This window comes from Protobothrops mucrosquamatus, unplaced genomic scaffold (assembly GCF_001527695.2).
Source record: "Protobothrops mucrosquamatus isolate PMUCROS unplaced genomic scaffold, P.Mucros_1.0 scaffold_10, whole genome shotgun sequence".
Taxonomy (NCBI): domain Eukaryota; kingdom Metazoa; phylum Chordata; class Lepidosauria; order Squamata; family Viperidae; genus Protobothrops; species Protobothrops mucrosquamatus.
In genome coordinates this window covers 59,631-73,664 of record NW_015386086.1, presented here as the reverse complement: position 1 = coordinate 73,664, position 14,034 = coordinate 59,631, and the positions used below count along the sequence as shown (strand labels likewise).

At 44.5% G+C, this 14,034-nt stretch overlaps 1 protein-coding gene across 1 annotated transcript in view; it reads left to right on the top strand.

Annotated features, from left to right (window-relative positions):
* Window positions 1-14,034, top strand: part of IL17RC (interleukin 17 receptor C) — a 31,057-nt gene that overhangs the window by 1,310 nt on the left and 15,713 nt on the right. The window contains exons 2-11 of the mRNA XM_029284850.1: window positions 278-352; window positions 443-552; window positions 5,332-5,449; window positions 5,545-5,589; window positions 7,007-7,152; window positions 8,923-8,982; window positions 10,718-10,781; window positions 10,931-11,115; window positions 12,601-12,651; window positions 13,813-13,858. Of these exons, the coding sequence (XP_029140683.1) occupies window positions 278-352; window positions 443-552; window positions 5,332-5,449; window positions 5,545-5,589; window positions 7,007-7,152; window positions 8,923-8,982; window positions 10,718-10,781; window positions 10,931-11,115; window positions 12,601-12,651; window positions 13,813-13,858 (900 nt within the window). The remainder of the gene's footprint in view (window positions 1-277; window positions 353-442; window positions 553-5,331; window positions 5,450-5,544; window positions 5,590-7,006; window positions 7,153-8,922; window positions 8,983-10,717; window positions 10,782-10,930; window positions 11,116-12,600; window positions 12,652-13,812; window positions 13,859-14,034) is intronic.

The following is a 14,034-nucleotide window of genomic DNA, read 5'->3' as shown; positions in this document are numbered from 1 at the left end:
AGGGGTGGGGAACCTTGGCTCTTTTATGAGTTGTGGACTTCAACTCCCAGAATTCCTGAGCCACAAATATACATTGAATTTGAAAGATTGCCTTTGCAGTGATTGGCAACAACAGTATGATGACTCATTACACAAATAGCATAAACTGCTCTAAAAATTTAGACTTGCCCCCAAGGACGGTTGAGTCTGTGGTTTCACCATGTTGCTTCACCTGTTATTTTTGGCAAAAGAGATGCATTCCAATAACCAATGCCTCATTCCTTTTGTTTCCTTCTAGAGCCAGCTGCATTGGGTGCAAAACAAGATGGAGGAGCCAGCAAGATCGGCGAACAGCCCAAGGGACACCCTAAGAGTGAGTAGGGTCTTCTTGACAGCAGCTCCTTGTTACCAGATGGAAACTGTCCTTACTTTGCTTTTGATCCTGCTCTCTTTCTGTCTCCAGAAATCCTGCGAACACACGTTTTCCTCATGGCCCAGACCTATTCTTCTTCTCGTTGTGTTGAAGTGGAGGTTTGGCTTCCTGACGATCGGGAAAGTCAAAATAATTCCCTGGTAAGGCACACAGATTCCTAGAGACATCCTCCCTCCTAGAGGTAGGAAGATCTAGTTCAGTGATGGTGAGCCTTTGGGGCTAGATGTGTCAAAAATTCACAAAGTCCTAACTCTGTTGCTGTGTTATTCCCCCTTCTGCCACAAAAGACAAACAATTCTTTACGTATTTATTTATTCTTTGAAAAAATGCAGTCCAGTCATGGATGGTGCTAAATATTGTATAAAGCAGGGGTGTCAAACTCAATTTCATTGAGGGCCGCATCAGCATTGCGGTTGCCTTTTGCGGGGGCCGGGTGGGTGTGGCCAGGGTGGGTGCAGCCTACTGGGTGGGCGTGGATGGAGTGGGTGTGGCCTACTGGATGGGCATGGCCACCTCTACATCGTTCGCGTCAAGGGTGCCTGTGGGGGCCTGGGCAGGAGTGGGACAGATCTGAGGGTCTCTGGCAGAAGGGGGTGGGACCGGGGCAAGCGCCAAGGCTTGGTCCATTTCTTCAATCCTCACAAAGGGTGACACCTCTCCAGCATGCACCCAGGGGCGGGGCCGACACGGCAGGGGCTGGTTCCTCGCTGTTTCCAGACAGCCTTGTGGAGCTAAGACTGAATATGTTTCAGCATAGATGGCCACCACAAAATTGTACATTGGCTCCCGGCCTGCCTGGGCCAAGGCCAAGGCAGCAGGGGCTGTTCCCTCACTGTTTCCAGGATGGCTTCGTGGGCCACATGAAATGACTTCTCGGGCCGCATCCGGCCCCCGGGCCTTGTATTTGACATGTCTGGTATAAAGGAATGTCAAATAGTTACAAAAAAAAAAAAGAAATATGAGTGGAGCTTTTGAGAATAATTGTTGGGAGTTGGTGAATTTGGCATGTCACCCAAAACATCATGGTGTGTCTCTTTTGACAGACATGTCATACATTCATTATCACTGATCTAGTTATTTATTATTATATGGATTCCCAGACCTTCTCTGGAAGGATCTCTTGCCCTAGGCCAAACATACAGAAACATAATAGACAGGTGGTTGCAAACTCTACTGTTGCTTATTTACTACAACTGTCCAAATGACAGGGATGCTGTTAGCACCATACACATACACTGGAGAGAATTTTCCAAAGTCAAGGAAGCTCTTCTTAATAGAATCCCAAAGTTTCCAAGTCTGAAGTAGAAAGCAAAAGAGTAGTCAGGGGGAGGTCCAAGGGTCAAAGCAGCACAGCAAGTTTGTCAGAACCAAAGAAAGTTGTGGGGTTCAAGACAACATTCAAGACACACAGAATCTCACAGCCATCGTGGCGCAGTGGTTAGAATGCAGTATTGCAGACTAATTCTGCCCACTGCCAGAGTTCGATTCTCACTGGCTCAAGGTTGACTCAGCCTTCCATCTTTCTGAGGTCGGTAAAATGAGGATCCAGATTGTTGGGGGCAAAATGCTGTCTCTGTAAACCTCTTAGAGAGGGATGTAAAGCACTGTGAAGTGGTATATAAGTCTAAGTGCTAAGTGCTGTCTGGGTTCCCAGAGGGTTGTTGCCAACCGAGAGGCTTGGGTCTTATTCTGCAAAGTAGAGCCACTGACAGGTGAAAGCAACCAGAACCACTTGTGAAGAGTCTCAATGCTAGTTTGTTGCTAGTTAACTATGTTTACAAGACTCTCACCGGACAGACCTCATTGCCCTGGGAACAGCAAGATAAGGTTTCAGAGATTCTGGGGGAGATCAGGCAGGTGCTGCTTCCTACAGTGCAGTGACTCCAAACTTCAGCCTCTCTTAACTCCTCCGTCCAGTCTAACTGGAGATTCCACCACATCCTGGTGTCATTCATGACAGGAGAATACAACTCCTTTCTCTCAAGAAGACTTGTAGAGCATCTTTGCTCTGCTCTCTTCTCCCCACAACAAGTCCTTGCGCAGGTTGGAGGTGGCAGATCAGGCTTCTCATCTTCAAACGCATTGGCTGCTTCGGTTGATCACCTGACGACTCCACCTCAGGTGCCTGCAGTTCCCGAGGCAATGGTTCATCTGGTAATTCTGGAGCAGGTTGCACATTGTCAGTCCTTTCATCTGAGCTCACCAAAACAAAGGGCAATGGTGCACATGGGGCCTCCCCTCATTTTATCCTGCAAAGTAGGTGAGGTGAAGAGAAAGAAGCAGTCTACAGTCACCCAGTGAATTCCAAGGTTGAGAAGGCTCTTAACCTGAGCCTCCAGGGTCGCGTTTCTCAGTCTTGGCAACTGAAGATGTGCTGACTTCAACTCCCAGAATTCCGCAGCCAGCATGCTGGCTGGGGAATTCTGGGAGTTGAGGTCCAAACATCTTCAAATTGCTAAGATTGAGAAACTCTGCTCCAGATAACGGTATCTAATATTCAGCTCTCATGTAAAATGAGGCGATGTAGTCTTCTAGTACAGGGCTTTTCAACCTTTTCACCCACTGTACCACTTTTAGGATATGGCAACATCCGAGTACCACCAGTCACCTAGCAAGGTGTCAAAAACTTGATGACCCCCCCAAAAAAGGAAAAAAGTGATGAAGTACAGGTAGTCCTCGACTTACAACAGTTCACTTAGTGACTGTTCGAAGTTACAATGGCACTGAAAAAAGTGCCCCACCCCCAAGCCACAGCCGAGCAAGACACCTGCCTGCCCACCCAGCGGCACTCTTCCTCCTGTCTAAGGTTTTCATTGTTGTGAGCATTTCTGTTGAGGATTGGCAGCAGGGGTGGGGTGGGGGGGTGTTTGGTTTTTATTCCCCCCATCTGCTGGGTGGTTGCAGCAGGTTTTGGTCACTTCACATGACCCTGGGACACTGTGCCCGTCATAAATATGAATCGGTTGCCAAGCATCTGAATGTAAATCACAAGACCCTGGAGATGCTGCAACATTCCAGCTGATTGGCGCTTCTTCTGGGCTTAGCAGAAGCTCCAGGATCAGCATCGAGCTCCAGCTGGAGCCTGGCGCTGATCCTGGCGCTTCTTTTCTAGGATGTTTGCGTACCACCTGCCAGGTGCCAATGTACCACAGGTGGTACCCGTACCACTGGTTGAAAAGCCCTGTTCTAGTACTAGTGGGTGTATCAAACATATCCATCTGCAATTTGACCTCAGTTCCCATCGTCCACAAACAGTGCAATGAAGTGCCATGCTAGGTCACACTGACAGAAGTTGTAGATCAAGATACTCAGAGACTGCTAGCATAAGGAAGCCTGTTCTAGCCTTTAGAGCAGGATTGTGAGAAGAATTTGAGGATTATAAACTTCTCCTTGCTTCTCACAGACAAGATTTTTGACTCCAGGCGTAGCCTCCAACCAGTAATAATATATTAATGTTGCTAAGGAGTCCTTTGTCCCTTATGAAAGGGATTCCATGAGTATACAAATATATAGTACATATGAGCTTATTCTGTGCAATTTGTTTTGTGCTCTATTTGTTTATTGTAATATACACAAACTGCATTGGGTAAAAAGGCTGACCTTGTTCAGACTGACAGGCTATCTGATCTATTTGGAACGCTGACAAGCAGGCATGCTGGTAATCACAACCCTTGTTTGCATTTCTCTCAGCATCCATTAACTCATGATTGATTGATTTACACAGAAATCTTACCTTTCTTCCAAAGAATGCAGGCTAGCATTCTTACAATACATTAGGCTGAGATTTACTGAATAAACCGCAATCAGCTGGGTTCATCCAATGGTCAAGTGGTTAAGGTGCTGGCCTAGGTACCAGGAGACTCTGAGTTCTATTCCCGCCTTATTCATGAAAGATAGCTGGGTGACTTTGGGCCAGTCCCTCTCTCTCATCCCAATCCACCTCACACAAACAATTATCTTACAGGCTCATGTTTCAATAGAAGAGAATATTTGTAGCTCAGGGTTGAAATATAGAGTCCTTGGTGCTCTCTGAGTGTGGTTGTTTTCTTGTCGGCGTCTCATTACCTGATTAGGTAACATTATCAGTGCTATGGGGTATGGGGTATAGGGTTTGCTCCCTGTTTATATACAGTCGTTTGCCCTGTTGATATGCCCAGCTGATTTGGCTGATTTTCTGTTTGGTAGGTCCTTCGTTGTGGTATTGTTTTCTGCTTGACTTTTGTCTGGTGCTAATCCCTACTTATCTAGGTGTTGGTTGCCTGAAGAAGAAGTGTTCTGGTTATTGTGTTGTGTTCTGTGTAGTATTTTTCCAATTGTGCTGGCTCTAGACATTGGGAACCATAGTCCTACCATATCATAGTATGATATTTGAAGCATAACAACTAGATTAGGTAATAGCTTTGTACCATATAGTATCAACCTTATAAATTCTCAAGACTCCTTTTTCCGCGATGTATTCAAGGACTATGATTAATATACAGTATACTGTATATCAGTGATGGCGAACCTTTTAGAGACCTAGTGCCCAAAAACTGGCCCCACCCCCGCTCCACCCCCTCAGTTCAATCCAATTCAGAACCAGGCAACAGGGAAAAAGGGAGGAGAATAAGGATAGCCCGGGAAAAAGAAACCGGAAGTAAATCACATCTTCCAAGTTGATTGGAAGATGTGAACCATGACCCCAAAATAAGGGGGACGGGAAATGCTTAGAATTGTATATGCGTAACGGAAAAGAAGCCAGACCTAAGCATTTCCACCATGCTGTACTGATGTCTCTGTAACCTTAATAAATGCTTTTAGGGAAAAATATGCCTGAAAGTCCTTTTAAGTGTTTTCGTTAATCAGCAGCGTTGACATTCAGTCTGGCAGGCCTCGGATGGGAAAAGCTCTTTGATTTTTTTCTCCCTCTTCCTTTCTAGGGATCTCTGCAGTACAACTGCTTCCCAGTAGCTCTCAGCGGGGAGCTGAATCTTACAGTCTTCATGCAGCCTCGCTATCATTCTGCAGGTGTGTTACAAGCAACACAACGTGGACCAGGTGAGTTCCCCAGAAATCAGTAATGAAACAACCTTTGATAAGATCAGCCTGAAACTCTCCACCCATCGGATACCTCTGCTGTGTTCTTTTCACAGACTGTACCTGGCCCAAAGCCACAGAGGCCATTCGCCTGTGTCAAGGTATGTTGCAATGCACCGACCTCATCAATACTTTTCCCTCAGTGTAGGCATCAGTAGGGATCCAAGCAAAGCCTGGAATTCCTTTTTGTAGCATAAAAGAACCGTACTTCTTGGATCCAACCCAATAGCCCGAACATCCAGTTGCAAACAATGATTGGAAACTGACCAAAGAGAGAAGCAACCTGGAATTAAGGAGAAACTTCCTAACGGTGAGGACAATTAACCAGTGGAACAGCTTGCCTCCAGAAATCGTGGGTGCTCCATCACTGGAGGTTTTTAAGAAGAGGCTAGACAGTCATTTGTCTGAAATGGTATAGGTTCTCCTGCTCGAGCAGGGGGCTGGACTAGAAGACCTCCGAGGTCCCTTCCAGATTCTATTCTATTCTATTCTATTCTATTCTATTCTATTCTATTCTATTCTATTCACCATTTAAACCATAAGCCATAACTTACAAGCTAGAATGGCTGCATCGATACAGCACATTGAGATGTGACCGTTCGAAGTTACAACGGCACTGGAAAAAGTGACTTAGTATCCTGGGGTCATGTGATCACATTTTGTGACCTTCTGACAAGCAAAGTCAGCAGGGAAGCCAAGATTCGTTTAACAACCGTGTTACTAACTTAACAACTGAAGCGATTCACTTAACGAGTGTGGCAGGAAAGTTTGTAAAATGGGGCAAAATTCACTTAACAAATGTCTTGCTTAGCAACAGAAAATTTGGGGTCAATTGAGACTGTAAGTCGAGGACTACCTGTATTTTGATAAATAACTCAAGGCAGTGAACATACCTAATAGTCTTCCTTCCTCCTATTTTCCACACAACTACAACCTTGTGAGGTGAATTGGGCTGAGAGAGTGAGTGACTAGCTCAAGGTTACCCAGCTAGCTAGGTATTTTTTATATATATAATTTTGCCTTTCTTGATTCAAACCTAATGAGATTAGTCAATCTTATCATATTGGGTCATTTACTTTTTTAAAACAACAACAACATATTCTTATTTCGTTTGTGGGTCCTGTCTTGGAGACAGTTCATACTGCTGGCTCTTGCCTCATACTCAAAAGGCTTTAGACAGTGCTTTTTTTCTAAAAAAAAAAAAAAAAGGTGCCAGAACTCACACACGTCATACAACCCCCCTTGCCTACCCTACAAGGTTCCATCCAAAAAAGATGCCGGAACTCCGTTCTGGGCGTTCTATGAGAAAAAAAGCCCTGGCTTTAGAGACGATATAGTTGACTGCATAAAAGAAAAAGGAATGATTGAAGTGGGAAAAAAGATAAGAGGGGAACAGACAGCCATCTTGGAAGAGTAGGTGCTTTTTGAGCTCCCAGGAAACAGAAGTCCCCACTTAGATCAAGCAGCTCTGGACGTCTGATTGAGCGCTCAATGCTAATGACAAATTTTGTCTTACAGTGCCACGTTTAGACATTTCTGTGGGACTACGGTCGGCAATTCTACATGTGCAAAACACCCCTAAAGGACAGCACTTCAAACTGTGGCCGTATCTGAATCGGACAGACGGATTTAAAGGTCTTGATCAGGAGACTCCCAAGTTGCTAGTAAGTGAAGGTTTCCCCCAATATTGGTCAAGCCTCGTACTTCAGGGTAGTCCTTGCTTAACAACAGCAACTGGAACCAGAATATCTGTCGCTAAGTGATGCGGTCATAAGGCGATGTCCCATGACCTCATCGCTTAGCAACAGCAATCCTGGCACTCCCGTTGCCACTGTTAAGTAAGGATCACAGGCCTTTAAGCAAGTACCAGGAGAGTCGCAAACAGACTGGCAGGCAGGTAAGGCAGGCTGCTTCTGGTGGGAGAAGGTGCACAACTGGTTGGTGAGACACTGTGCGAATGCAATGGGATCGGGAGCGATCGGTGCTGGGTAGGGGAGAGTGTCAGACCTGCCCTAACTTAGACATTTATGAAAGAAAGATGCTCGACTCCATTTGGTTGAAGTGATAGGTTCTTTTACTAAAGTTAAGTGGTTGCAGCGAAAGTAAAGCTAGATTTATTTTATTTATTTTATTTACTAAATTTATATACCGCCCTATCTCCCTTACGGGACTCAGGGCGGTGAACAGGCGATACTAAAAACCACAATAATAAATAAATAGTTTCTGTTCTAGATCTGAGTATTCCAGTGTCAACGCTGCTAATATTGAATATTCTTGCTTTGACAAAATATGCAGAACTGTCTGGTATTTTAAGAGTTAATTCAGACGACAGAAAAGGGAGGAGATTAGTAGGAAAGCCCGGGAAAAGGAACGGAAGTGAATCTTTGCCCTCCAGGTTAATTGGAAGATGTGAATCATGACCCCAAAATAGGGGAGGGGAAATGCCTGGTATGTTATGTGCAAAAGGAAGGGAAATTCAGATCTTGGCATCCATCATGCCGTGCTGACAGTTCTCTACAATAATAAAGGCTTTTTTAGGTTAAACCATGCCTGAAAGTTCTTTGAAGTGTTTCATTAGTCAAACACATGATAGTTACCCTTTTCCCCTTTCCTTGGCCCTCCCCCCTTGACCGGTCCATGAGTGCCCAATAGTATGGCGGGTTGAAGTTTTGGGAACCGCTTTGATGTTAGGTGCCTCTCAATGTAGTTTCGCCTTCTGTTCCCAGGCTGTGTATCCTTAGTGGCTGGCTTATTCCAGTTTGGCACCTCTAGTTCTTGTCAACTTGTCTCCCCTCCAGTTTACCTTCCCATTCCCATGTCTGAACTTTACTTCCCCAAATTCCTTCTCCTCTCTCCCGCGTTTTATGGCAGGATGCCCGCAAAGTGAAGAAGCTGAAGATGACCGACCTGACTATTGGAGCAACTTGCAACCTTCTCTGCTGGCTTCCCCATTGACTTGGCTTGCAGGAAGCTGGCAGGGAAGGTCGCAAATGCTGATCATGAAGCATCGCCAACCGTCATAGGTGTGAACCGGTTGTCAAGCACCCAGACTGCGATCACATGACTGCAGGGATACTGTGATCGCTGGAAGTCAAAAGTACCCCTTGTTCAGTGCCCAGAATTAGGGGATGTAGGATGGGTGGCCCTATACGGCTTTGAAATAAATAAAATATAATATTGGTCGAAATGGATGGCGTATCAAGTTAACAAATCAATAAAATGAAAACAAACAAATTTGGAATCCTACTATCCTGAAAACATCTGTGAAGTAGTGGATTCTGATTTCTTCACATTTTTCTCCCCCTAACACAGGGGTCTTCAAACTTGGCAACTTTAAGACTTGGGCTGGCTGAGGAATTCTGGGAGTTGAAGTCCACAAGTCTTAAAGTTGCCAGGTTTGAAGACTCCTGCCCTAACCTATTGTTCTATTTTAGACTGGATCGGAGAATGTGAGCTTGCCAATCTCGCAGGTGTTCCCTTGTCTCTGCTTTCAGGTAAGAACAATCCTTCACAAGATCTTTTCTCTCCCACGCTTCTTTAGGCTCCCTACAACTACAGAGCAGGTAACAGAGTGCAAGATTAAGGCAGAGCTACAGTTAGAATATTTTAGCTCATTTTCTGAGCGGCAACATTTCTGGGAATTGCTTCTAGAGATGGAAAGATTGAGTTCCTGTAGAGGGTTGGTCTCTTAGGCAGAAATTCAGGGCCTTGGAGAGGTGCCAAAGGACTCACCGAGGAGGGGCAGGAAATTCTCAGAATTCCTGAAGAATGCTTCCAAGATGGGAATTGTAGAGTAATTTTTTTTACCTCTAACCAGCAGCTAAAATGGAAACCAGAAGCTCTTGGATTATTCTAAATTAGGGAGAGAGAAGCTGCAGCCTCCAGATGGAATCAGGCCTGGAAGGACACCATTTGTGGCTCTTCCTGACCACTCCAGGATTCACTGTAGCGTAAATCCTCCAATGAAATTGTAAACCTACCACAAATATAGTTTTTAAAAAACCAAGCCTATCTTCCCCCAAAATAGTCCCATCATTATCTTAGCACCATTGCCTCACCCATTCCAGCCCCAGGCTGTTAAAAATTTAGTGCAAACCCTCATCATCAAAAAAAACATTGTCTATCCCTATTCTAATAGTGCCTGATTGACACTTGATTTTCTCAAAGAGCAAGGACTGATTTCTTAGTTATTTATAACAAACGAGATTTGGCAGATGGCAACACCTGGTCAATCTGATCTGGAGATCAGAAGCAAAGACACATCAAGTCTAGTTAGTATTCAGATGGGAATTTAGGAAGTTTTTCCATGGTGGTAGACTTGTCTGGGGCATTAAAGAAGCATCCCAGAACAAGGCCATGACATTCATACTGTGGCCAAAAAGCACTGTACAGTTGTGCCGGTGAGAACACCAAGAGCTGAGCTTGACGGGAATATTTTATCTGAACCAAATAGGAGGGTAGGTTCAGGACCGGGGATATGACACGGACTGTGGTAGACCACTCGATAAAGTAGATACGTCGTTAAGAGTCCAATTATTGTTGTTGTTGTTGTTATTATTTCAACCTTCCTTGAAACCTCCAGTAGATCAGGTTTGGGGACGAGGAAAGATACAGTCTGAAACAGAAAACCCGAATCACACGTTAACTTTACCGTCAATATCGTTAATGCAATATGCACTGATTATGCATAGGGTTCTACAGCATCGTTCATTGCCAGATAGGTCCTTTGAGAAAAATGACATCAAATGCCCTGTGTGATGACCGGAACATTGCAATCCTTAACCAGCTGTTAATGCATGGAGGATGGGAGGGCAGGGTAGGCCCCTCCCTCCCAGAAGCATCCACAGAGGGGTTCAATGAAGTCAAGATGGCGGCTGTAACTATGCCACTGAGATCCTGGGCATACCTATACAGTCTTGTGAAAGTCAGATGTATGAATAAACCAAATCAAATAGGTTCATAGATTCACACGAGAGTCCCTACACTGGATTTGGCCATGCTGGCTTAAAAAATGAAACCACAAGCTAGATTTGATTCTGAACAACTGCTATAGCTGTGGATCCAAGGGGCTTTGCTTCTCTTGAGAAGGGGACATCCAATATCAATATTCTTCCCAGAAATTGATATTGCAGCAGTTTAAAAATCGGATGGATGGATGGATGGATGGATGGGAAGGCTCTTGGGGGCCATCTCTCTGTCCCCTTATTCTCTCGAATATTGTGTTCATAGGTCTGGCCCAAGATTGAAGACCAAGCTGACACACCTCGAACTCATTTCTGTCCCTTTGCAAATGGTATGAAAATGGCATTCATTCAGTTTTTGAGTTTTTAAGGTAGATAACTATTGGCTAAAAGAAATGTAAATATATCCATATTGTTTTTTGGGGGTGGGCTTCCCGGGAAGATGGCATTGCTTTGATAGACGTGCAACCTCTCATTTCAGACCCAGCTGCTTTGGCCAGGGCCTGGGCCCACAGCCGCTTGGAAGTCCACACTTCCGGTGGAAGTTTGAGCTGCTTGGTTTCTGCTCCGTGTGACCTTCAAGGAGAGTTGGTTCCCTGCTGGCAGATGGAAGAGCTCACCTGCCACCCTTTGCATCCCCATCTGCATCTGGCCCTCCTTCCACATGTGAGTAGAGAAAGCAAAAAGAGGGAGGAGGAAGAGAAATGTCAATCGGAAGATGAAGAAGAAGCAGCTGAGAATTAGAAAAATGATAAGGTCTCATGTCAGTGTGCGGACGCTGCCAGGTTGAAGGGATTCTGCTAAAAATTCCCACTAGGAATTACATAATATAAACCTGGTTGCTGCAACCTTTTCTCTCTTCCCTCCCCAATTCCTCTTTTTTTTTCTCTTGGCTCTTTCATTCTTCCTCCCACTTTTACGCTTATCAGCAGTTCCTTCCTTCCTTCCTTCCTTCCTTCCTTCCTTCCTTCCTTCCTTCCTTCCTTCCTTCCTTCCTTCCTTCCTCTTTTAGGAGTCTGAGGGCTGAGAAATGAAGCATCTGACATCTTCATTTCTCCAGAAGAACTCTAAGAGATGGAAGAGGTGGTCAAAAGGCTCATAGGTGTAAAAAGATGTCCTTTCTAAGAGTTTGTGCCCTTGAAAAATTTTGATGCACACATATACACCCCCTCCAAAATACGCAACTATGTGATGAAAATAATGAGAATATCAGTAGTTGTGTTTAAATGGTTAAATATATGGGAGTGTTGTTGTTGTAATTATTATTATTAGATTTTTATCCCACTTTTTAAGATACATTTTTGTCAGTTCAATCCAGTGAACTTACTTAATACTTCTGCCTCCTATTTTTCCCCACAACAACAACCATGTGGGGTAGGTTGAACTTAGAGAGAATCCAAAGTCTTCCAGTTGGCTTTCTGTCCAAGTCAGGACTAAAATTCAGTTTCCTGGTTTCTAGGCCTCGCCTGAATCACTACACCATACTGGCTCTATTCCAAATATATTTCATCAATTCAATTTCATTAATGAAATTTAATTTCAGTATTCCAACTGTATTTCATTAATTCAATATAGACCAAGGGTCTTCAAACTTGGCCCTTTTATGACTTGTGGTCTTCAATTTCCAGAATTCCTTAGCCAGGCATGCTGGCTGAGGAATTCTGGGAGTTGAAGTCCACAAGTCATAAAAGGGCCAAGTTTGAAGACCCCTGAGGTAGACTTTCCTTGGTGGCATTTTGTTGCTGTTGCTGTTGTTCTTGTCCTATACACTTCTTTGTCCTAGACTTGCCTCCTTTTGAAATTCACCTCTCTGTTGCTCGGCCTCCTCACACACACATTCATTCATTCATTCATTCATTCATCAGACTGGGCTGAGGGACATACTTATCCTTTGACACTGTGCACTCCTGTCTTAGGATAAGCAACCTTTGGGATTGGAAGCTCGGTATGCCTGAAGGATTTGCTAAAGGGCTGGAGGATTGTAAGCATTTCATTGGAGACTTTTAGGTGTAGCCCCTTTCAGTCAGGGGAGGGTTGTGTTTTGCACATGAGCAGAGGGGGCAGCTATACAGGATGCACACATGACTTGGGCTTCCAGACCTTTCTGCAATGGGTTGCTTGTAACCGAACTGATTTTCCCAATGTTCATAGGAACCACAGGAATTCCCAAGACTGCGATCTCATCCCAACCTCTGTGTGCAGGTAGGAACAGAAAAATGGAGAAAAAATGGGCAACCTTGCTTTCAGTTTCCAAGGATTCTCCATGGGGTGGATTATTTTAGCAGACTTCAAAAGTCAAAAAGAGGTTCTCTCATTGCTCTGAAATGGAGCTTGGACTGATTTGAAGGGGGAAAAAAGGCTGGACATCTTCAGTGACTTTTTGCTTCTTGGAGCTACTAGAGCGTGTGGCTGGATCTATCTCTTAATCTAGACCACAGTTTTCAACTTTGCAATTTAGAGATGCCAGGAGGACTGGGGAATTCTGGGAGTTGAAGTGCACACATTTTAAAGTTGCCAAGGTTGAAAAACCCTGGTCTAGATGTATAAGGTGTGTAAGGTGCTACATTGACTACATTTCCCAGAACTGAAGACTGCTCTATGTAGCACATAGGCACTGAGCTTTTTAGTTGGCACTATTAGTCATTATTAAATGAAAAAGCTTCCTATATAACAGAATAACAGAGTTGGAAGGACCTTAACGTTCTTCTAGTCCAGGGGTAGGCAACCATGGCTCTTTTATGACTCGTGGACTTCAACTCCCAGAATTCCTGAGCCAGCACGGCTCAGCTTGGAAACCTCTCCCTTTTCCCTCAGCGTGGCTGGCTCAGGAATTCTGGGAGTTGAAGTCCACGAGTTATAAAAGAGCAAAGGTTGCCTACCCCTGCCCTATACCATTCTGGATAAATGGCTGTCCAATTTCTTCTTTAAAACCTTCAGTGTTAGAGCACCCACAACTTTTGGAGGCAACTTGCTCCACTGATTGTTCTAAAAGGCTGGACATTCCTACTTAGTTCTAGGTTGCTTCTCTCTTTGATTAGTTTCCATCCATTGCTTCTTGTCCTGCCTTCAGGCGCTTTGGAGAATAGCTTGATTCCCTCTTCTTTGTGGCAGCCCCTGAGATACTGGAACACTGCTATCAGGTCACCCCTGGTCCTAATTTTCATTAAATGAGTAATCATGATTAGATAGTTGGGTACCGCTTTGGTGGGCACATTAATGGGGACATGAAAGGAGCCCCCTGTGCATCAGTGATGTCACTGGTTAATCCTTTCAACATGAAAGCAATGCTTCCAACAAAAACCTGAACGTTATCATGATAATCTCCCCATATTCCAGCAATCCAAGTTTTCCCTCTTTGTACAGGTAAGAAGGAATGGAAGTACCTACCTCCAAAGCTGCCTGCAGGATGGTAAGTGCTGATGCAGATGCATGCCTAACTGTTCCCACAATTAGCAGTTCTGTTTATTCTGCAACATTTATTTCAGCTCCAAATATGGTTCCAGGAAGCTCTCTTTAGGTGGGGAATGGCAGAAAGCCCACAATGCAACTGTGGTGCACTAGAACAAGCTATAACACATATAGTTA